General features: G+C 36.8%; 1 protein-coding gene across 1 annotated transcript in view; it reads left to right on the top strand.

Annotated features, from left to right (window-relative positions):
- FSTL4 (follistatin like 4) overlaps nt 1–25,669 on the top strand; it is a 772,743-nt gene that overhangs the window by 706,852 nt on the left and 40,222 nt on the right. Inside the window, exons 9-12 of the mRNA XM_027849341.1 lie at nt 4,592–4,753; nt 6,242–6,376; nt 8,866–8,892; nt 17,379–17,497. Coding sequence (XP_027705142.1) covers nt 4,592–4,753; nt 6,242–6,376; nt 8,866–8,892; nt 17,379–17,497 — 443 coding nt within the window. The remainder of the gene's footprint in view (nt 1–4,591; nt 4,754–6,241; nt 6,377–8,865; nt 8,893–17,378; nt 17,498–25,669) is intronic.

Below are 25,669 nucleotides of genomic sequence, written 5' to 3'. Positions count from 1 at the left end.
AGCAGAAAGCTGGGAAACAATCTTTACAGCAAGTGTCTCTGATAAAGGCCTCATTTCTCAAATATATAGAGAACTGAGTCAAATCTGTAAGAATAAAAACCATTCCCTAATTGATAAAATGGTCAAAGGATATAAACAGCAGTTTTCAGATGGAGAAATCAAAGCTATCTGTAGGCATATGAAGAAGCGTTCCAAATCACCTTGGACTAGAGAAATACAAATTAAAACAACTCTGAGATACCACCTCACACCTATCAGATTGCCTAATATGACACGAAAGGAAAATAATAAATGTTGGAAATATTGGCACACTAATGCATTGTCGATGGAGTTGTGAACTGATCCAACCATTCTGGAGAGCAATTTGGAACTATGCCCAAAGGGCTATTAAATATGCATACCCTTTGACCTAGCAATACCACTACTAGGTCTGTATCCCAAAGACATCCTAAAAAAGGAAAAGGACCTACATGTGCAAAAATATTCATAGCAGCCCTTTTTGTAGGGGTAAAATGTGAGAAATTGAGGGGATGCCCATCAACTGAGGAATCCTGAACAAGCTGTGGTATATGAGTGTAATGGAATACTATTGTGTAATAAGAAATGATGAACACACAGATTTCAGAAAAACCTGAAAAGACTTGTAATAAGTGATGCAAAGTGAAATGAGCAGAACCAGGAAAACAATGTATACAATATCAGCAACATTGTGGGATGATCAACTATGAATGACCCAGCTTTTCTCAGCAACATAATGATCCAAGGAAAATATAAAGGACTCAAGAAGGAAAAGCTATCCATATCCAGATAAAGAACTGATGGACTCTGAATGCAGATCAAAGCATACTTTTTCACTTACTTTATTAATTTTCTTGATCCTGAATTATTTCCAAATGCTAATGAAGCTTCTCAGGAAAGAAAAGAAAAAACAAGAAGATTGTGGATTGGTGTTGGGTTGCTCCATGTTCACACCCATCCATGCTCTCATTTGGTCCTGCATGTCCAATTGTGTCAGATGGAAGACAACTCAACTAACTAAGCATTCATTAAATGCCTACTGTGTGCAGACACTGGGGATATAAAAACCAAAATAAAATATTCCGTGCCTCGGAGCTTGTGGAAGGGCAGGTGGTAGAGAGAGCAATCTTTTCAAAAGCATGGAGGCAAGAGACAGAACTTTTTTCATAAGACTTTGAATGAATGGTTTAATGATTAAAAATCAATGGATTCATGTGAGGTGATAATGCAACCATGACAGTATCTCTGACCTCTTGCCTGCTAGCATGGAGAAGATACCTGTTTTCCACCATTTTGATTATATAACTACAATTGTTTGTTTTCCCTTCTATAATCCTTTTCTCTGTCTCCTCTTTAGTCAAACTTATTTTCTACTCACTGATTTGAGAGTTAATTTCTTTTAATTTGTTTATGATGTGGCCTTTTAAATCTAAGCCTCATATCTATTTGGAGATTACTTTGGTGTGAATTGTATTTGGTGTGAGTTGTTGATCACTTTAAATGATCAAGCTTTCATAAGGAGAAGACCAGAATTGAACAAAAAAAATTTGTTCTCCTGTATCAATACCCAAAAAAAAGACTAAAAAGGGAAAAATGGAAAAGAAAACTTATGGGATTCAATGGAGCTAAATTGTAATTTTAATATGGGGTTAGAACTTCAGCCAGAATGAAGTGACCAGAAACAGAAAACCAATTTATCCCATAACATCAATATTAGAAAAATGAACTTTTCAAGGACTAACAAAGAATGAAATGAGCAGAACTAGAATGTTTTATACGATGTCACAGCACTATAAAAATAAACAACTTGGAAAGCTGTAAGAACAAGAATCAGTACCATGACCATTTATGATTCCAAAGTACTGACGATGAAACATACTCTCAGTAACAAGGATGATGGACGTAGGGTTCAGAATGAGACATATGTATTTTTGTGTACAGACATTGGAGGAATCTGTATTTCTTGACACATTTGTTATAAGATATTTGCTTCATTAAGAAGTTCCCAGGAGAAATTAAACCCCCCTCCAACTGCTTTCCCATAGCAAATAATTTATCTGTATTTGACTCATTCAGAAAAAAATACATTTCAGTTGTTCTTACTCTTTCTCTCTAAGAGATGAGCAGTAGTAAATATTTAGATGTATGCAAGTGTTTTGTGTTTATGAATAGAGTAATGAATTCAGCTAGGAATAGTGTAGATACCAAAACTGCCAAATTTATTTCCTGCAATCCAGTTAGCCTTCATTAGTGGAAAAATGGAAAAAGTGCCGTATTTAGAATACCAGGGCCTGTGCTGAAATCCAAGCTCTATTGTTCTTCATAGATGCCATGATGGTTTACTTAGAGAACCCTAGAGAATCAACCAAAAAGTAAGCTGAAATAATGACTTCCACAAAGTTGCAGGACAGAAAATAATTCCACATATAGCATCAGCAATTTTGTATGTTACTAACAAAACCAAGCAGGAGGAAGGAGGAAAAAAATCCATTTAAAATAACTTCCAAAAATATGAAACACTTGGGAGTGTTCCTTCCAAGATGCATGCAGCAGCTACATGAATAAAGCTAAAAGTACTTTATTGAAACACAGACCTAAATAATTGGAGAAATATTAATTGGTCATGGGTAGACTTAGACGTTATAATAAAAATGGCAGTACTGCCTATATTAATGCACTTATTCAGTGCCGTAACAAGCATGCTATTGAAGGTCTGCTTTATATAGCTAGAAAACATGACAATAGATTTTATCTGAAGGCTCAAGAGGTCAAGGATCTGAAGGGAAATAATGAAAAAAAGTTTGAAGGAAGCAAAAAGGTCAATAATTCCATATCTCAAATTACACCACAAAGAAGTAGTTATCAAAACAACTCAGTTGATCAAAGTAATAGAACAGTTGATCAGTGGAACAGATTAGAAATACAATATATGGAAGCAAATGAATCCAGTAGTCTAGTGTTCAATAAACCAAAAACCTCCGAATACAACCATAAAGATTTGACAAAAAAAAAACCTAGGAAAAAAATGGAGTCTGGCAACAATTAGGTTTAAAGTGATCAACAACTCACACCAAAGTAATCTCCAAATGAATATGAGGCTTAGATTTAAAAGGCCACATCAGAAACAAGTTAAAAGAAATTAACTCTCAAATCTGTGAGTAGAAGATGAGTTTGTGACTAAAGAGGAGACAGAGAAAAGGATTATAGAAGGGAAAATGGACAATTGTAATTATATAGAAAAAAAGGTTCATGCAATCCACCCCCCCCCCCAGAAAAAAAGCAATGATGGGATTAGAAGGAAAACAGTTAACTAGGGGGGAAAATCTTTTTAGCAAATTTCTCAGATGAAGATGTCATTTCCAAGATATATAAGGAACTGATTCAAATTTATAAGAAAAAATCATTCCTCAATTAATGATTAGTCAAAGGATATAAACAGACAGGGGAGAAATCCAAGTTATCAGTAGTCTTATGAACAAAAATGCTCCAACTCACTAATCATTAGGAAAATGAAAGCAGCTCTGAGGTTCCATACCCATCAGATTGACAAAGTTAACAAAAAAAAAGGAAAGAAAATGACAAATGTTGGAAGGGCTTCAAGAAAACAAACATATTAATTCACTATTAATGTAATTGTGAATTGGTACAGTGATTCTGGAAAGCAATTTAGAACTATGCCCAAAAGTCATCTTTAAAATAAAGGAGTTGGAGTATGTGATTTCTAAGGTTCCTTCCAATTCCACATTTATGAACCTATAAATTTAATCTTTCTTCCAGATAATAAAAATTCAAATACTTGAAAGCCATTATAATGTTCCCCTTAAGTCTTCTCTTCAAAAGCCTAAAAATTCCTAGTTCCTTAAACCAATCATTACTTGGCTTCAGTTCAAGGCCCTTCTCCACCCTGGCTGCCCTCCTTTGTACATTCTCCAGCTACTCATTGTCCTTTAGCTGTGGTTCTCAGATCTCAATATAATCATCTAGATTATCAAAGCAGAGTACAGGAAGACTATCGCCTCCTTCTTCTTTGAAGGTATGGACCTCAATGGACTTCAAGACTGCATTAGCATTTTTGGCTGCCACATATCTTCCGGTTCATGTTTGGGTTCTGCATACAGCAGGAAGCAGGAGATAGAGAAAATGATGTCTAGGCCACAGAGTTGTAACTAGTACTGCAAGCTTCTATTCTGGAAATGTTCCAGTTGAATGTGTTCAGTAAGGCTAATAAGCCTTTTCTGAAGGATTCTGGGAGTCCTGACTTTAGAGATTTGGTGACCTTGATTTTGGTCTCTATATGGTTGTAAACCAATGCCACTCCCACTACACATTAGCATGTCTTAGCATCTTTCCTTAAAACATGTGTGTCTGAATCTGAAGATTTTGTGCAGTTTTCTGGAATCAAAGTTGTTTGCCCACCCGTCTTTTCCGTCTCATAATAAAGTTCTGATATTGCCTTTCATACATGCCCTGCAAGACCAAAAGAGGTGGACAATGTATCAAAGTTAAAAAGCAGCATGAGAGCCTGTCTCTGACCAGTTGGCTCATTAAGATCATCCATGTTTATCTTCCACAGTGCCTCCTGTCATCCGTGTTTATCCAGAAACTCAGGCCCAGGAACCTGGAGTCTCTGCCAGTCTGAAATGCCATGCGGAAGGCATTCCCACCCCAAGAATTACCTGGCTAAAAAATGGCATGGATGTTGGACCTAAACTGTCTAAGCAGCTCTCACTCATAGGTAAGAACCAGCAATGGATTGTATATGTCCTTCATAGGCTGGGTAAAAGCTACAGTATTCACTAGACAGGAAAAGGTATTTTTTAAAGCTTATATGTTGGAAATGAATAAATTTCAGGCCTTCCAATTTTTTAAGAAGCCTAGGTTAGGTAACAATCTCAACTGTACTGTTGGGAATTTTTTTTGGTCCTTCCCAAATAAATTGGGGGAAGTATCTATGTTATGGAGTGAGGGTAAGACAGTGTAAAAGCTTCTACTGCATTAGCAAATATTTCATAATCAAGCTGCTACTGTTATGCTAATGTTTCCTTTACCTAAATTTCAAGTTTCTTTTTGCAAATGTAACAATATGTAAAACTTTGTAAAAACAAACATTATAGCAATATATAAAAATTTTTAAAGGAAAACTTTTATCCTTTTTTTGAAAAAAATTATCTTAAGCAATACCATTTTCTCTTACATAAGAAAAGATTAGATGGCAAGTGGCTTCATCTAATGCTTCTGGTGAAGCTAAGCTTGACTCTGGCGAGGTTCTCTATATAGAAATAGAAGACTAAGGATATGGAATATTTCATTTGCTGTCATACACCATTGGCATACTGGTTGGTTTTGTTGAACAACTTTTTCTCTCCTTTTAAAATATTTGTTTCAAGAAATAGTGGCTGGTACAAAAGTACATAAATAAGATTTAAAAGAGTATCTTCTAATAATGCACAATAACAACTAGCATCTCTAAAAAGAGGAAGACACCTTCTAATGTGACCCTGCATTTGAATAAGAATTTGTAAGCATAATCTTGTCACATTCTTGACCATTTTCCTCTGGCTAACATCCAAAAAATACCCTCTGTAAATGTCTGTTGGCATCCTTGTTCCCGGCCATAATGATTTTGAATAACCTATCACCCACTTGAGATGCCAGTCCTAACTTCTTGAATTTGATATAATTTTATATAATGAGACCAGTGGAAAGACCAGACCAGAGGACCTGGTTTAAAATCTCAAATCTGATGCTTTCTCTCTGGGTGACCTTGGGCAAGTCACTTTGAACCTTCATGAGCTCAGTTGCATCATTTTTAAGTGACTCCTTTGAGGTCCCATTTAGCTCTAGCCACAGTCTTATGAGAGCAGCTAGGTAGCACAGCAGATAGAATTCCCAGCCTGGGGTCAGGAAGAATCATTTTCCTGAGTTCAAATCTGGCTTCAAACACTTATTAAGCAAACTCTGTTTGCCTCAGTTCCTTATCTGTAAAATGAGCTGGAGAAGGAAATGGCAAATCACTCCAGTATCTTTGCCAAGAAAACCCCAAATGGGGTCACAGAGTCAGATATGACTAGAGAGTTATTGAGATAGCAAGAAGTAATGAGGTCTCAGGTCTCAGGGCCCTGGGTAAGTACAATGAGCTTTTTATAAATGTAGACATAAATAAGGTAAGGCCAGAGCTAAAAGTCTCGGATTAGTTTAAATCTTTTTTTTTATTTTTAAATAGCCAATGGAAGTGAACTTTACATCAACAGTGTGCGTTATGAAGATACAGGAGCCTACACATGCATTGCTAAGAATGAAGTAGGTGTCGATGAGGATATTTCTTCTCTCTTTATTGAAGATTCAGCCAGGAAGACCCGTAAGTTTGTGGGGGATTTTCATCTTTAAATTTCTTTAGAAATAATATATATTCACAAGATGTAGTTTCTTGCTTGCTTTTAATCCAGAGTACCTATCTTGGTCTGGACAAAAGAGGCCAGCCTTTACAACTGTGGGAACACAGATGTTGTTTGGGGGACTAACCATGGTTGTCTCACCACAAAAGGTAGATAGGACTCACTTAGATTTGATAACCATCTCATAAAAAACAAAGGTTAAAGTGAGAAGAGTTGGTGATTTTCAGTACAAAAATTCTGCATACAGTTTGCCATGAGCTGCAGCAACCTGTCTTTTCATGGAAGATAATTGCAAAGCAAGAAAAGAAAGTCCAACAGATTACATTTGCAGCATCTAAACCTTTGGACTGTTGTCTTCCTTAGAAGGTTCTCCTCATGGCCCTTTCTGGGTTGGCCAAACCTGGAATGATTTTAGCCTTACTGTGCTGTACACCAGGAAATTTGTGTATGTGGAGGGGAACCTATGGACCCTTTCTCAGAATAATATTTTAAATGCATGAAATAAAATACATAGGATTACAAATGAAACCAACTATATTGAAATGCAATTATCAAAATATAAAAAAAAGTAATTAAAATAAAACAAGTTCTCAGATCCAAGGTTAAGAACTCGTGAATAAATAGATTGAGCAATGTCAAATTGCAAATCTAAGGTTATCATGGAATAAAATTAATCAAATGAGCACTTTGCTATCCATAAGCTACCCCATAAATGTCAGCTAATAACTAATAGTTATTATTAGTATTAGTTTCCACTGACTTTGCTGTCCCACATCCTTTTGGCCTTGATACCCCCATCCAGGATCAGGGCTAGCATTGCCATTCTTCACCCTTATGGAGGTGAATTCAACGTCTGCCCAATGAAAGTTTATTTTAAGTGCCTCTGGCCTCCCATTTCTGTGCCGTTTCCTCACTGGGTTGCATCTCCCCTCTCTAGCTCCTCATATCCTCATCTTCTTTCTTTGTAAAAATTGATCTGAAAATCAATTACACTGAAGGGTTATTGACTCAGAATAATATAGACCTTGCTACCACTTTGTCCTCCTCCCCCTAAAGTCAGTATTTGCATTTTAATGGACAGAGTGTTTACTAATGGTGGAATTTCAAGTATCAACAATCCTTGTGGAAATGGGACACCAAGGTGGCCAGGATTAGACCCTACGACCTCTAAGATTCCTTTTGGCTCTGGTTTGAGGTGGGAAGGTCAGAAGGGGAAGGAGAGAATTTCTTAGGCATCCCTGAATTCATATTCCCAGCTGTCCAGTCTACATGTGCCTCAGGATCCATGAGGCTCAATCTGGATTCCATATTTGTGTAACACCATCTTTGTGTGTAGAAGGCACTGTGCAGTACTGAATTGAGTAAGTTGAATAATACTGAATAATTATTCAGTACAAAGTTGAATAAAACAGTTTCCATGTTCTCAAGCAGCCCATCATCTAGCATAGGTATACAGGTACACATATAATCAAAATACAAACTAGTATGCAGTCATTGATGAGTCAAGAGGGGCCCAAACACAGAGTTCTGAGAGCTCTAAGGCAGGAAGACTTTTCACTGGGTTGCTGAGGGCTCCTAAATCTGATTCCTGCCTGGACAAGCTTTATAGTTTGACTCATGCATAGAGAAACATCTTACTTTAATCAGTTCCACCTCTGGGATCAATTCCTACCTCAGATACTTTCTAGCTGTGTGACCCTGAATGAATTACTTAACCTTTCTTTGATTCAGTTTCCTAATCTGTAAAATGGGGATAATAATAGCACCTAATTCCCAGAGTTGTATCAAACGAGATATTTGTAAAGCACTTTGCACACATTAACATTCCATATGAATGCTAGCTGCTATTATTACTATTACTAAATGAGATTGCTATAAACATGTGTCTTCAGTCAGTCAGAGGTTATTCTGCTTGAGCTTCTGTGAAGGTGACTTCCTTCATCATCAGCCATTCTCCCTTTAACTTTGCTAAATTAGAAGTATTACAAATGTCAACGTTCAAGCAAGCATCCCTAAAGAATACTGGATCCTAAGTAAAAGTACCATGTTGAGTTCTTAGGAGATCAGTAGAATCAAAGAGTAGCTTCAGGAATCAGTTCCTAACTTCAACCAGATGTTCCCCACTCTTTATTAATTTTTTTTTTAAATAAAAGAAACTGTTGCATTACTGAGAGTACTGTTATCTTAGAATCAAAATGGCATGTTCTTGAGATCCAAGTCTATACCCAGAAGGTAATTTTGGTGCTTATAGGGGTATGAGTTCCTTCTTGTAATTGCACTTGTACCATATGCAGAAAGATCGAATGCTGTAGTTTTTGTGAGAAGTGATTACTAAAATAGCTGTTTAATGAAGTTGTTCTAATGAAAGTTTTGATGTGGCTTTGGTTTTGTTTTTTTTTTTATTTCCTGCTCTCAATGACTTCCTGGCTCTCCCAATGCTGGTGTGCTGCAGTCGCAAACATACTTTGGCGAGAAGAAGGTACTGAAGTCCCACACTTGGTTTTGCTTTTTTCCCATATGTTCATTGACCCTAACAATTTCATAACAGGCCATCTTTCACTGGGATACTCCCACCTCTGCCAGCCTCAGTGTACTCAACATCTATTTGCCCGTGAACTTCATGAAGGACTAGCTGCCCCAAAGATTATAATCTGGGAAAGAACAACTCTTGATTCTGGGGCTGAGGGAACCATTAAAACAGAAAATTGTCCATGTTAGGGAATTTGCATTAGAATGCACTGGCTTGGGTACCATTGAGTCCCATTTTTCTGAAAATAGATGGTCCCCAGAGAATACCTAGCATTCAGTTCTCATTCTTTTAATGTGATGGCACTTTTTTCTTTTTCATTAATTTTAGTATTTTTAATCCTCTCCATTTCAAGATATATCCCTCCTTCCCTTCCCCTCTGAGCCATTTCTTATAACAAAACAAAAGAAGAAAAAAATCAATTCAACAAAGCTAAACAATATGTCAACCAAATGGGACACGATACGCTATGTTCCACACGTATAGTCCCCCCACATATGCCTTTGCAAAGAAGTGGGGAGGACATACATTTTCTTACCTGTCCTTGGGGAATAAACTTAATCACCATAACTACACAGCATTCAGTTTGAGCTTTTTTGTTCTTTCCATATATATTATCGTAGTTATTGTATATATTGTTTTCCAGATTCTGTTTACTTCTCTATATCTGTTCATATGTCCTCACAAGTTTCCAGAGAAAAGTTTCATATTCATCATTTTTATGGCACAATAATACTCCATTACATTCATTTACCACTACCACAATTTATTTAGACATTCCCCATTTGACCAACATCTACTTTATTTCCTGTTCTTTTCTATGTGATTGCATTTTTTAAAAAGCATTTAAAACATTTTAATACATTTAAATAGCAGTAGATGGTCATTTTCCATCATTAACTGTGCTTTGGCTTATTTCTCTTTTAGATTCTATTTCTGACGTGCTTACCAAAAAAGCAATTCCGTTTCATTTAATTTGACAGGTATTTGTTAAATGTCTACTATGTTAAAAGAAAAGATATCAGTTAAAAACATTTTAGTGTCTACTATATTCAAGGCCCTGTGCTGGGCACTAGACATACAAAGATGAAAATGACATGGTCTCTGCTCTCAAGAAACTTAGAAGCTAATAGGGTTTGGAGTTAAAGGGAGGTAGTATGCCTACACACACATGCACAGCACACACGCGCGAGCACACACACACACACACACACACACACACACTGTAATCAAGTATGATGGGGGTAAAGTGGAAGCCTGAACATTTTTTTTCCCACTTTCCCAAAAACAAAATTAGGGCACTACTATGTGGTTTAGTGCTTTTTCAGAAGATTAAGAAAAAGACTAACTAAGGAAACATTTTCTAAAATAATCCCATAAATGCTAATCACTGCAGGGAGCTGACAGACACAAAATAGCCTCATAATAAAGGTCAGAGAAATTTGGGACCAAAATAGAGAAAACTAAGTCTATTTTCATACCACAAAATTGAAATACATAATTAGTTTTTCTGGTATATGCATAATTTCATATCTGATATTTCAGAGGGTAAAGTTTTTTTTTCTTTTTTCACCAAATCCGTTCTACAATATCCTATAGAATGTGAAGTTTCCATGAAACACTGTCCCAAAACCTTATCCCGTGGTAGGTACAGGAGTAAGAGCACTGGTTCTAGAATCAGATGACTTGAGTTCAAGTTCAAAGGCTTTGCCTTTTACCATATTTCACCATATCATCGTCACAGATTTTACACCAATTTTTTTTTTTTGCGAAAAAGTGTGGTGTGACCATTAAGTGAAGCTTTTAAAAACAAAATTGTGCTGGTATTACTTAAAAATCATTTATTACTAAACTGTCTTTGGTACAAGATTAGGATGCATGGAATACTCGTGAATACACATTAAAATTGGGACGGTGCAAGTCTTACCATATCATGTGACTTACCCTTTGCCCTACTGCTCTTAATCGGGTTGAGTGACAATATGGTTAGTACTGCAGTGCTCTAAACAAACCACACAAGTCGGGTTTCAGAAATATACTGACAACATATGTGCGCTGAGAATTCTAGGCTTGTGGCTTGCAATGTGTGAGAGATAAATGTGTATCCATATACCACTGGTGAATACATTGCTGCTCTGTTTACCTTTTTAAGCAGTGTGACAAACAGAATGATGCCGTGTGACAATTATGCAATGAAAGGTTATAAACCAATTTTTGGACTTAAAAAACAGGGTGTGACAATTATGTGGTGAAATACAGTACTTTGTTGGTAGATCCCAGTTTTTTCATCTATAAAATGAAGAGGTTAAACTAAATGGTTTCTGGGATCCCTTCCAGCTTTAAGTGTATGATTCAATGATTTGAAGGGTCAGTTTTTTTGCCAACATAAAGAACTCCTGCAATTTAAAGGGGAAAAGAAGGCTTTCTAAAACAAAAGAAGAAGAAAAAAGGTTACATCCAAATGCATCCAGTGATAACCAAAGCATTTTAAACAAAAGCAAACCTTCAGGCTATTTCTTGAATCATATTCCTAGAGTGGTTTATTTACTGAACCCTCAAGCACATGCAGAAATTTCCCTCAAAATTTCAAGCATTACCTTTGTGAAGATTTAATTTGAAAATCCTTTCTAGAGTCAGTGAAAACAAATATTGTTTCAAGAAAATGGGACTGGTCTTTCCTTGAGGGGTTGACCTTGTCATTTAAAGTAAAAAACTTCCATGAAAAGTTTTGTTGGGGATAGACTGATAGGCCTTTGGTTATACCAGGAGTGGGGAACCTATGGCCCCAAGGCCACATCAGGCCCTCTAGGTCCTCAAGTGTGGCCCTTTGACTGAATCCAAACTTCAAAGTTTGTCAAAGGACTACACTTGAGGACCTAGAGGGCCACATGTGACCTTGAGGCCATAGGCTTCCCACCCCTGTGCTATATTAAGCAGCTAGATCTCCAGTTCTCGGAGCTTGGGTGTTAACTGTCATGATTACCTGATTGGATACCAGGAGAAATATGTGTTTTTGAGAGAGAAGAGATTGGAGAGAGAGCAGAGAGATTTCTGGGGATTGGAGAGGGAAGGGGAGTGGAGAGGAGAGAAGGGAGGAAGAGAGGGAGAGATAGAGGGAGAAATTGGGCAGGGAGGGAGAGACAGAGAAAGAGAGAGAGAGAGAGATGCTTAAAAGAATCAGAAGCAAAGACTCCTTGAAGAAGAAATATTTGGAATTTTAAGAAATGTGCCTTAAGTAGAATAGACACATCCTTTTAATGGCAACCACTAAAGGAGAATTGAAAAGTCCAATATACACAAAAAATTACGATTTGGTTATGATAAGCCAATAAATATGTATGTAGCATTTACTTACTTAGCTGCTACATACAAAAAAATTGGTGTAAAATCTGTGACGATGATATGGTGAAATATGGTAAAAGGCAAAGCCTTTGAACTTGAACTCAATTCATCTGATTCTAGAACCAGTGCTCTTACTCCTGTACCTACCACGGGATAAGGTTTTGGGACAGTGTTTCATGGAAACTTCACATTCTATAGGATATTGTAGAACGGATTTGGTGAAAAAAGAAAAAAAATATAAAAATGTAATGTAATATATACATCATCATGACTTTTTTAAAAAGATAATTATACCTAGTAAAGAATTATTTTTCCTGAATGACTTATCCAAGGGCACACAGCTATTATGTTTCACAAGCTATTCTTGGGCCCCAGTCACCCCTAACTCCAAGGCTGGCTCTCTACCCACTATTGATGCCACCTTGCCTCTTCTCAAGGACAAAAAAAGTACAAATAATAAAACTCCACATATATATCTGTATATGTATGTGTATATATATTATATAAGCATATAATATATATGTGTGCATATACACACATATGTATATATACACATATTTTACACACACACATATATATGTGTGTGTGTATATATATATATGTATATATTTGTAAGAAGGTAGCCAGGTCCCTTAAATAAACAATTGGTAGACCACAGGCAAAAATTCAACCTTCCAAATGGAACCTAAAATGACTTGAGTATGTCATACCTGGTACCAGAAAGGCCAATTATAACCACTACAGGTCCTCATTGCTCTTATCTTAAGAAGACGTATGAAGCTTCATTATGGACTTGCCACTTTGTCAGCTAGCTATATGTTTGCATCTGCCAATGGCATTTTAATTTCAAAGGACTCAAAAATGACAGCTCTCCTGCCTTGTAATTACAAACTTTCCAAAGGTTCAAGCACATATAGGTGTCAGGATTCATACAGCATGGGGATCAGCAACTTACCTACCTGTTTTCAAAATTTGGATATTTGCAAGCTACTGATAGATATTAGAGAAGTTAAAATCTAGCAGTGGTGCCACCACTGGATAAATGCATCATCTTTTCCCGTATCATCATGTAATACTTGAATCCCTCTCCTACTCAGTCCCATGGCATGGATATAGCCATCGTGGCATCATTCATAGAACCAGTGTTCAAGGTCACCATTCTCAGCACAAGTAGCAACAAAATTCATACAGTGAAGCTTCCACATGCAGCATGATCTGGAGTTCTTGCAGTTTACAGTGAACTGTGTCATGGTATTCCTTCTTACCAGAATGCTCTAATAGCTGGCTTTTCTGCAATCAGAATGAAAATTCCTAATTGAGACTCTAGAATCCTGGTAGAATCCTCAACAAAATAATGTTGAGCAGAATTTGAACATGGATCATATTTTATTGCATCTTAAGAGATTTCAGACAAAGTCCCATCCCTGCCTTCAGTTTCTTCACCTGTAAAATAAGTGACTTCTTAAGGACATTGATGGTCCTTTGTGTCTATGACTAAGACTATGGTCTCTTCTAGTCTAATTCCTCTGCTTCTATTTACTTATCCAATTCAGCTCATTTCAATTTATTTATTACCTCCCTAGTTTCTCTTGGAAGCCTTTCCTTCTCTCTGCTCCCAAATCTGCCCTCGTCAGGCCCTCATTTGCACTCATCTGCACCATTGGAATAATTTCCTAATTGATCTTCTGTGTCAAGTCTCATCTTTCTCCAGTCTATCCTCCCCAAAGGAGCCAAATTAATGATCCTAAAACCAAGGTCTGACCAAGTCATTCCCTGGTCTTCCTCCTTCCTCTAGGATAAAATACAAACTCTTCTGTGTGGCTTTTAAAGCCTTTCACAATTCGACTCCAGATTTATTTTTCCAGGCTTACTTATCAAACATTTCTCCCCTTCACACACTCTGCTTTCCATCCTAACAGGCCTGATTTCTATTTCTGATTCATGACATTACAGCTCTGTGCCTTCGCAGGCACAGTCCCCCATACCCAGAATGTACCCTCTTCTCCCCTCATTCCTTTAAGATCCTTTACTTCCTTCAAGACTTACATCAAGTACCACCTTTACTTTCCAATTCTTTGTACTTAATCAATCAACAAGCATTTATTAAACACCTACTTCATCTTGGGCACCTTGGTAGGCACTAGGTATAAAGGCAATACCTGCTCTCATAGAGCTCACATTCCATTTCTTTTAAATGTTTTCATTATTCTGAAGTTGACACACACCAACAAATTTAAGCAATTCCATAAATAAAGAGCAGAAAAATAGGATTCTACATGAAACCACAAAATTCCATTACATGAAACTTTATTTAAAATTATGTAATAAATTCAACATAGTAGTTTCAAAGCTATTCCACTCATCTATGATTCCCTTTGAACCTCTTTCTGTCCTCTTCTGTGCATCTGTTTCTTTGACACGGTATTCTTTTCTTTTATCATATTCCTACCCTTACCACCTTTACCCCAGTTCTGTCCCTCTCAAAAATTTTCTAAAACTCTCCCTTGACTGTGGTCAAGCAAAAAATAAAAGTGCATATGGACCACGTGTGCAAATGTGTGTGTGTATGTGTGTGTGTATAATCTCATTCTGCACCTTCAGTCCTTTATGTTTTTGTCAAGAGATGATAGCAGACTTCATCATCTGAAAGTGGGTGTTTATTTTATTGATTACAGTGCTTAAGCTTTCAAAGTTGCTGTTGTTGTTATTGTTGTTTTGCAACATTGTAATAATGGTATGAATTTTCTCCTGGTTCTCCTCCCTTCAGCTTTTTTTTTTTAGTGACTTTGAGCATTTTTCATATGATTATTGTTTGATTGTGTTTATTCTTTTGAAAAATGCCTGCTTATATCCTCTGACCTATTTATATCCTCTAATCTATTGGGGATTGTTTCTTGTTCTTAAACATTTTAATCATATGCCTATCTATCATGGATTTCAGGCCTTTATCAGCACTTGCTTAACTGCATTGTCTTTTTTGAGTGTAAAAGTTTTCCAATTTTATGCAATTAAAAGTGTTCATTTTCTTAATGTGCTGTATTTGGAAAGACAACATACATAGATGGATGGATGGAAGGATGTAAAAAACACATACAAAGCGTTTATAAGGGTGCATTAGAAGGGAAGACACTAGTTAGCTTGGGGACCAAGAAAGGAGTTCTTATTTGTCTGCATCTATCCAGCATTCTTTCAAACTCAAAAGGCTTCTGGTTTTAACAACATTAATGCAAAGCCACATAGTGCAGTGGAATTTTAGTAAACCACTTTGAATGAAGTGCTGGCTCTGCTATTTTCCACTTCTGTGACCTTGTACAAGTCATTTTCACTCTAAGCATCAGTTTCCTCATCTGTAGAATGAGGATATTGAACTAGATTACCTCTTGCCTCTCTTCTAGCTCTAAATCTCTATTCTGATGACTTTGAAATAGAAGTAATAAGGTGCAATAGAAAGAAGATCAAGGTCAAAACCAGCACACCCAGCAAGACCAGAGTCACTGTATGAGCTTGGACCAATTTGGTCTTCATTTCCCCATCTGTATATTAGGATGTTGGACTTTGTTGATCAGTTGTTTCAGTCATGTCTGACTCTTTGTGGTCCCATTTGGGATTTTCTTAGCAAAGATACTGGAGTGGTTTGACATTTTCTTCTCCAGCTCATTTACAGATGAAGAAACTGAAGCAAACAAGATTCAATGACTTGCCCAAGGTCACACAGATAATAAATGTATGAGGCCAGATTTGAACTCAGGAAGATGAATCTTTCTGACTCCAAGCCCAGCATTGTCTCCATTGTGCCACTTAACTGCCCCATTGGACTAGATGTCGAATGCTGGACTAGATACTCTTCCTGATCTAGATCCATGAGCTTATCATCCTTCTAACTCTGTCACTGTGTGATTCTATGTTTCTCCCTACTTTGATTAGAACATTTGGTAAAGACAAGATCAGCTGTGCCCTTTGGAAATGGGAACAAGGCTCTTTCTTACTGCATTGCTGCAAAAAGATCTTAAATGTAATGGAAAACATAAACAACTTTATTGCTCTTGCATGTGTCCTTTGAAAGAACCAGAGAAGTTAGGTTTCAGTTTTTCAGCCACAAATTCCAAGAAACATAGAGAAAAATAAATGTCTATCTTAATAGAGGATTCCGTTGTAAAATGGTATTTCTGAAGCTCTGGAATGCCCCAGTTTGATTAGAGCATTGTATAACTGCCATGCCAAGAAGCTTCATTATAAAGATTTAGTTCATTTCATTGAAGATTTATTAAGCCTCTACTGTATAAATAGGTAACTGTGGTAGAGTAGGTGGAATGCCAGGAAGCCTGAAGTCAGGAAGTCTTGTATTTCATTCCAATCCTTGAAATTTATTAGCTGTGTGACCCTAATCTAATAGTTTAACCTCTTGGTGCCTCAGGTAACTCCTTAAGACTAAATCATAGACAAGAGTACAATCTTTGTTGTTGGAAAATGTTCCCAGATTAGGAGTTTTCTGCACAGATGAAATCACAGAGCCTTTGTGTGTGCTTGAGAAACTGTACTAAGTATTAGTGATGCAACGGCAAAAAGGAAAAAAAAATGAGGGGAATTGGGGGTAGGGGGGAGGTGGGGGGTGGGGTAAAATAGCCCTTGCCTTCAAAGAGGCTACATTCTGCAGCATTTAAACATTAAGTTTAATCAAACGTGTTCATTTTTGATGAAAGGAGTTGTTTCCTTCTATACCAGTAAAGGTCAAATATATATGATGGCCTATTTCTCACTGGAAAAGTAATAGGAGAAGCCACTGATGCTGAAGCAAGAGAGAAATAATTTTTGATGGAAGAGGCCTCTTGTCATGAGAACCCCTCAGATTCCAAATTTACTGATTCATGAGACTTCCAAAATGCTTTATGACTGCCTGCCATGCACACCACTAAGCCAATGCATCTTCTTCACTGACTTCCCCCCCACTTCTCATGCCACAAAGTTTCATTTTGTGACTATACCAGCTACATCGTAACAGCCAGTTTTATGCGAGGCAATATCTTTGATGGTCCATGGGAAACTGGCTGAAAGGACATAATGATTATTCTGGTTTTCTCGTCCTGTTTTTCTGAAAGGTCTCAGTGTGGGAAACGTGTTTTACGTCTTTTCGGATGATGGGATCACGATCATTCAACCAACTGACTGTGAGATCAGGAGACACATCAAACCCAATGAAAAGATTTTTGCAAGCTATGTAAGTTTCTGTGCTGGAAGCAGCATCTATGGCACACCATGGCAAATTAAGAGATAAAAATCAATTAACCAGCAGCTTTGTACAAACAAAGCCCTGGGTTCAATTTGACAGGGTTTTGATTCAATTCAAATAATTTATTTTAAACATTGAAATAAACCACCTTGAAGGGTGCTAGCCGTGTGGTAGACAGTGCAGGGATGCGAAAGGGAATCGGGTAACATTATCATTCCCTGGCTTCGAAGAGAACATAAGGTGATAAGAGAGAACTAAAACATATGAAACGATTAGTGAATGATTCAAGACAGTGCATAAGTATCAGATTAATTAAGTACTTACTACATGTCAGTAAAGTCAATATGTGAATAATTACATACATTAAGAGAAAATGGAATGTAACTTTGAAGGGGAAGGCTATAGCAATTGGTGGGGACTAAGAAAAGCAAAAGATGAATGAGGACTTGGAGTAGTCAGTCAAGGAAGACCTCCTGGAGGAGGTGGAACATAAGCTGGGCCTTGAAGGAAGAAAGGTCTCTCTTAAAAGAAGAAAAATAGGGGAGGCCTTCCCAAAAAGTAGAACAGCTTGAACAGGTATGGATATGGGAAAGGGCCTCCTGCGTTGGGATGGGCAATTATATTGAAAGAAAGAAGAGACTGACTTGACAAGAATAGAAAGTGCATGTACAGGGGGAAGGAGGTTAGATACTAGAGCAGGAAGATTAAGGAAGGCTTTGAAAACCAAGATTGGATGGGATTATATTCAGTGGTGCTTTCTCATTATCTAATGTAGAAGCTTCCTACTATGGTTTATTGTGTTTTTGTTTATTCTCTTTCCCTTTTTAATTTCTTAATTTTTTAATTTTTAATTTAAGCAAGTAGGCTCTGCTTAAAGAAAACTTAATGAAAGATAAGTGGAACTTACTGTATAAAATGGATATAACAGCACAGCATGGGAAAGGGGAGAAGAGGAAGGAAAAAGTCATTGTTGTGATAAAAGCATTCCCATCTGTGGTTCCCTTAAAGAAAAAAATGTACCTCAAGTATTTTAAATGAATATACAGAGAAATTTCAGGAATGTGGCCACTTTTAAAAATGAAGTATGTTCAATTTTGCCCAAACCAAGGCCTAAAAAAAGAAATTAACTATCCCAAAGTTATGCCAAGAATTAGGAGACAGAGACAGCACTAGAATCCAAGTACAACAGGAATAATAACAATTAAGAAAAATAGTATGCTAAGGTTTGCAAAGTACTTCACATATTTTATCTTATTTGAGCCTCACAACAAGCCTGTGAGGTAGGTGATACTAGATGTGGAAACTGAGACCTCAGTCTCAAATTAAATGATTTCCCCCGACTCCTAGACCAATACTCTTTATATTACACCACATTGCCTCAAATTTATGTTCCCTGCTCTATTCCTTTCCCAAGACAAGTATATTTCTTTCTCCTGTACCTCAGTTTTACTTTGGAGAACATGAGAATTACAAACCCACCTAATGTGCCATGAAGACAGTATAAAAAACGACATGAGTTAGGCAAAAGGGCTTGGAGTTCCATAGATAAGTGGGTTCATTAGGATTGTGTCATTATTAACAGTAAATTCTTATTATCTCCCTCATTTTGCATTTCTGCTTTCTGTGATTCAGAATTCAATTAATAGGCAGTTTTCCTGACTATTTAATTTGAAGTAATAATTTTTTAAAAAGTACACTAAATTCCACTAACACTTTTCCTCTACTTAACTACTGTAAGATCATTTGGAGATTAGTGTATCTAGTCAATTTTTATCAGTTAGTTTTAAGTTATTATATGGAGCCTTTGTTGGTATAAATTCTGTATTTTAGCAAGAACCAAACCTACACTTTAATAGAAGTCAACCAACCTGCAGTTGAGAGACCAGCTGCAGAACAGTTGCCAAGTTGTACTGATAGGGGCCAGAAATTCCCTTTACTGATGCCATGGCAGGTCTAGACAAAAATTTTTTTTTTAAAAATTCAAATGAGTATAGTAGAAGGAAACCAGGGTGGAGGTTCTTTGGGTAGAGTCATAAAATCGGAGCAATACATTAGGAACATGACTCAGACATCATATCCAATATTAAGTGGAGAAAGGAATATGGATTGGAAGTGATAGCTAACATACTAGTTAGCAACCTCAGGACAAAATGCTAGGCTAGAATATTGGGCCATGTGTAATAGGATGCAGTGTAAATTGAAGTCCTATATTTCAGGCAGCCAAGCAAACTAATGCAATATTATTAGGCTATATTAAGAGAATCAGAGTGTTCAGGATTAGGGAAATGTGTACTGTTTCATTCTAATATCATCAGATCACATCTGGAGTATTATGTTTCATTCTGGGCACCATATTTTAGGAAGGATTTTGGTAAGCTAGAGAGTATCCAGAGGAAGGTAACCAGAATGGTGAAGTGAATAAAGTTCCAGTCATATAATGATCCACAGAACTTGGTACCTTTAGCCTAGAGAAGAGAAAATTAGGGGGACACATGATAGCTTTATTGATGTATTTAAAGGAATGTCAGGTGGAATAGGAATGGCATAATCATAATAATCACAACTAACATTTACATAGTACTTAACTATATACCAAGTACTACAATAAGTGCTCTTTACAATTATTTTCTCATTTAATCCCCACAACAACCCTGGGAGATAGGCGCTATTATTATCCCCATTTTACAGATGAAGAAACTGAGGCAAACAAGTTACATGACTTGTCCAGAGTCACATATCTAGTAAGTATCTGATACCAGATTTGAATTCCAGTTTTCCTGACTTTAGACCTGGATCTCTACCCTCCATACCACTTAGCTGCCCCAAACATTACTCAGTGAACAATGGATGAGTGTGAGGTGGCTCGAGCAATAGCACTCTCTTAGTACAGATTTCATGTTAGGACAAAATGAGACACTCATAAGTCATTGGACACTTGAAAGTATAAAAATGAGGTTCTCTCTGCCCAGATACAGCAAAGATATACTAGCACTTAGCTTCTCCCAATGCAGTCTCTCATCTCCACATGAAAATTAATCTGGTCATCAGACCAAGATGTGATGAAGGACACCATGACTTCAATGGTCCAGACTGCCTGCGCTTAGGATTTTGGGTAATCAGGAAGCTGTATTGGGTAAGCTTGAGCCAATCACATCCTGGGGATATCTTTGTCCACTGTTTAGGGAAAGCTAATCCCTGTCAAAAGAGGGAAGGAGGGATGGCCTGGTCCAAGCCCATGTTGTAGGTGAGGGGGAAAAAACCGCATCAGAGAAAAGCAGATAAATATTAGTCCTATCACAGGACAGAAATTGAGAAGAGGTAAATCTAGGCTGTATGTATAGAAAAATGTTATATAATTAGGACTATCCAAAAGTAGACGAGGCTGTCTCTGAGGATAGTGAGTTCTTCATTGAAAGGCTTCATTAGAAAACTGAATGAGTTTTCATTAAGTATGTTGTAAAGAAGATTCTTGTTGATCTATGGACTATACTAGTTGGCATCTTCAGATGCCAACTTTTTCACTCTCATTTATAACATGAAGATCAGAATCAGGGTGTGTGCTTATAAATATTTAACAACTGGGTCTTTGAAAATTTATGGCATTCTTTTAAATTTAATCTGTATTATTAGCATTTTTCCAAATGCTTGTGGTTTCCATGTTTTGTTTTGTTTTTTCATTTTTTCCCTGTCTTAAATCAGAAAACAAGGAAGAGGAAGACAGGAAAATATATCACAGCTATGTTAACATTTGGAGCCATTTTATTCATGCATGATATAGTGGATAAGGTGTGAACTATAAGGAACTGAGGTAAAAAAAACCCATCACATTGTCATGGGAACAAGCAGCTTCATTCACCTCCTGCCTCCTAACTTCCAGCAATGAGACTGTATAATTCTAGGAATGTAAGGAGGAAAATCATCTAAGAAACAGTTACAGCAGCTTCAATGGGAAGACATAAGAAGATGACCTAAGATGATGACAGCACAAGTAGAAGGGATGATGCCCAAGGAAGCTATATTGAAAAGTTAGAATTGACAGCTTGATTGGATGTGGGAATATAAAAAATGGAAGCATCAAAAATAACCCAATTTTATGAGCCCAAATTATTGGGAAGACTGTGGTGTCATTAACACAAATAAAAAAGCTGGGAAGGCAGGCAGGTTTATGGAAAAAGTGATCATTTCCATTTTAAACATGTTGAATTTTATATAGCAGAAAAAAATCCAGATGCAAACATCCTAATGGGAAGTTGGGAACATGAGCCTGGAGCTCTAAGGAGATATTTCTAGTGTGTAAACCTTCTATGTACTGTCCCCACTTATCCTCAGGGAGTATGGGCTCCTTTGAGGCTAGAATCTCTTTATCTTCTGTGGCTTGCTTGTTGTACCTAGTTGTTTGCATGTTGTCTCCTTTGTTAGATTGTGAGCTCCGTGAGGACAGTCCCTGTTTTTTTCCCCTTTCTTTGTATCTTCAATGCTTAACATAGAACCTGGCACATAGTAGGAACTTAATAAAAACTTATGGACTGACTGTGTCTTACATTAGCAGTGATAGTGATAATGTCACATTTTTAAAGGTTTGCAAAGTGCTGTCTTCAAAAACACCCCTGTAAGATAAATAAATAAGTATTCCGATCTGTGCTATGCTGAAGCCTGCTCAAGAGAGCCACATGTTCGATTTTCAGTGTGCAAACTTACACTTTGGAAGTCAGCAATTGCTTCAAATCAGAGCTTGATTTATTGTGTTGTTGATTTTTTTAGACAAGAAAGTGATAGATAAAATGCTAATAATAGAGATTAAATTTAAAAGAATGCCATAAATTTTCAAAGACCTAGTTGTTAAATATTTTACAAGTACACACCCTGATTTTGATCTTCGTGTTATAAATGGTAAATTATAAATAATAAACCTGATAAGTGCCAGAGCCCACCCTTGAACACAGATCTCCTGATTCCAAATCTATTGTCCTTTCTATTATACCATTCCTCCTCTGCTACCACTTTAACACGTATTCTGTGCCAGACACACCAGTAGGTACTTTGGAAACATTTAGAATCTTAGAATTTCAATGCGGTCTCAGAGGTCATCTAGACCCCCCCTCCTTTGTTGGCATGTTTTCTGCCTCTACCTTTTGTCCAATTTCATGCTCCAAGTTCTTTCCAGTGTATCTCTCAATTCTTAAGTCCCCTTCTCTACTAGCTTCTTCCAAAAGAACAAATAAGAAGTAAAAAGGTAACATAAAGTATATTATACCTCAAACATCAGCTGCAGCTGAACCCTGAGACTCAGCAGGGAATGTGTTACAAACAGATGGTGTACAGTGAAGGTGTTAGGAGGCAGGAGGTGAATGTAGTTGCTTGTTCCCATGACAATGTGATGGGTTTTTTTTTCCAATTCCCTATAGTTCATACCTTATACACTATATCATGCATGAATAAAATGGCTCCAAATATTAGCAATGCTATGAAATATTTTCCTATCTTCCTCTTCCCTGTTTTCTGATCTAAGACAGAGAAAAAATTTTTTAAAAAGCATGGAAACCACAATGTTACTATTCTTTTACCTGTCATGACTGTAATAGGTCCTAGGTCAAAGTCTGCTATCCCCTGAGGTGACTCTGCAGGGCACCCTGTTTATTCTATTCAGTGTCCAGCCAGAATGTCCTTTTACATCTATATATCAAAACACAGGGGCAAAGACTACTTCAAAGGTAATATGGTGCCAATGGGTTTCTTTTTTGTTATGAGTTCTATCTAGCAGTCAGCTTGGTCAAAAGCCCTAGGTATTTGGATATGACCAGTCAAATGAATGTCCGAAAGGCAAGTTGATCAGGCCATGATTGAGTGATTCTCATATATCTTTTTAGGAAAGCTCATTATTAAGACAAGATTCATGGGGCAGTTAGGTGGCACAGTTGATAGAGCACTGATCCGGAATTCAGAAGGACCTGAGTTCAAATACAGCCTCAGACACATATCACTTACTAGCTGCGTGACCCTGGGCAAGTCACTTAACCTCGTTGCTTAGCCAAAAAAACAAAACAAAAAAAAAAAAGGACAAGAATCACATAATCCTAGATCTAAAAACAGAAGGAACCTTAGAGACCATCTACTCAGAACATTTCATTTTACAAATGAGGAAAATGAGGCTATAGAGTTATATAGGCCTATGGACTTGTGTAAGTGTCAAACATTGATGTGAATCCAGGAATGACTCTGATGCCAGCAATCTTTCTGCTGTGCCACAGATTCACAAACTAAACCAGTAGGAGTATTTTAGGGGTGAGGAAGATAGCTATGTTAACAACTTCTTAAAATCCAACAGGCATTATAACAAACATTTTTCTTTCACTCAGTAATTATTTAGGCTGCCACAAAAATACATTTTATAACTTTTGAGCTTTCAGTTTGTTCACATCAAATGTGTCTATAAGAGTCAGAGAGAGAGAGAGAGAATCCACAGGCTGTCTATCCAACATTCCATCATACTTTGTGTAGTCTCTTTCTCTCCCACAAACCTATTTGCATCTGTGTACACATATACATGAGTAACAATAGACGCAGATGAAAATCAGCAAGGCAAGGAATTGAATAGAAAGGAAAAAATTAGTTATATTTCATTTGGGAAATTGTAAGGATGTCAGTGATGCCAAGCTGAACGCACACAAACAAATCTCTAAAGAATCCAAATTACAGGTGTATGGTAGCAAGATGAATGTTGAGTATAAATTCTCTGCAGCATAATACCAGCAAGGACTTGTATACAAGAAGTGGCATAAAATGCCAGTTATACTCAGTTAAGCAGGTTGACTGGCAAATAAGTTATTTCAGATAGACAGCTTGAATGCTGCATTGTTCCAGTGAAAAGCTCTCCGAAAAGGCCTATGGTGTACTGGGTGAGTTCTCTATGGATTCATGGGAGTATATAAAGAAGAATCACTTAACATGAGTTGTTTTGGACACATCCCACCCAATCTGTACCAGTGAAAAAAAGATGCCATTGATTAGATTATTGATACACTTAAGTACTGAATATTCCTTTCAATCAGTTGAAAAGTCAGAGATTATTTATGATTAAATGTTGTTTGTTTGTTTGTTTTAAATAAAAGTGCAATATATACAGAGAGCCATAAGCCTGGAATTAGGAAGGCCTGAGTTAAAATCTGACTCAGACACTTACTAGCCATGTGACCCTGGCCAAGTCACAAACCTTCATTTTCCTCCATTTCCTCTTCTGTAAAATGGGGATAATAATCATTATAAAAAACCTGTCTCCCAGACTTTTTTGAAAATAAAACAAGATAATATTCTTAAAGCACCAATCACGGTACCTGACACATAATATATGTTTGCTAGTGGTGGTGGTAGTAGTAGTAGTAGTAGTAGTAGTAGTAGTAGTAGTAGTAGTAGTAGTAGTAGTAGTAATAGCAAGCAATATATCCATATTAAACAATTTTCTTTTAGTAAATAAACTTTTGACTTTTTTTACTCTGCTCAAACATGCTTTGCTTATATAATTTTAATAGATTTTCTTGCTACATCTTATTCGTAAATTGCTTACATTTTCCACTTCCAGAGAACCATCCCTTACAACACTTTTTTAAGGAAGAGAAAAAAATTCAGCATAACGAATCAACAGATTGAAAAAGTTTGATATTATACAATGCTCCACACTCTGCCAAAGAGCAGAGTAGAGGGTAGATGTCATTTCAAATCTTATTTTGGACTGAGTGGTCATAACTTTACCACATTCAATTTCAGTTGTTTTGTGGTTGTTGTCCTTTACATTTACATTGTTGCAACCATTGTGCATGTTTTCCTAGTTCTGTTCACTTCTCTTTGCATCATTTCATGCAATTTTTTTCAGATTTCTATGTATTCATTATGTTTGTAATTTCTTATAGCACCTTAATATTTCATTATACTCATATTCCACAATTTATTTTGTTAATGAAAACCTCACCTTTTTTAGAAGATTGAATAAACATTCAAGGCAAAGAAAGAAAGAAGGCTGGGCAGGCTGGCTTTGAAAACTGTCCTAGTGGCAGACTAGTTCTGCTTTTTGAGGACCAGCCTAGTTAAGTACAAAGAGGCACATCACCAGCAGACTGAGCATTTGGAGATGCAGTTTTGGGTCATAGAAACTCATGAAGGAAAAGA

The sequence above is a fragment of the Vombatus ursinus genome, unplaced genomic scaffold (genome assembly GCF_900497805.2).
Source record: "Vombatus ursinus unplaced genomic scaffold, bare-nosed wombat genome assembly UNPS02007284.1, whole genome shotgun sequence".
Classification (NCBI taxonomy): Eukaryota; Metazoa; Chordata; class Mammalia; order Diprotodontia; family Vombatidae; genus Vombatus; species Vombatus ursinus.
Note: the sequence above shows the minus strand (reverse complement) of the source record. Positions and strands in the feature narration are given on the sequence as shown.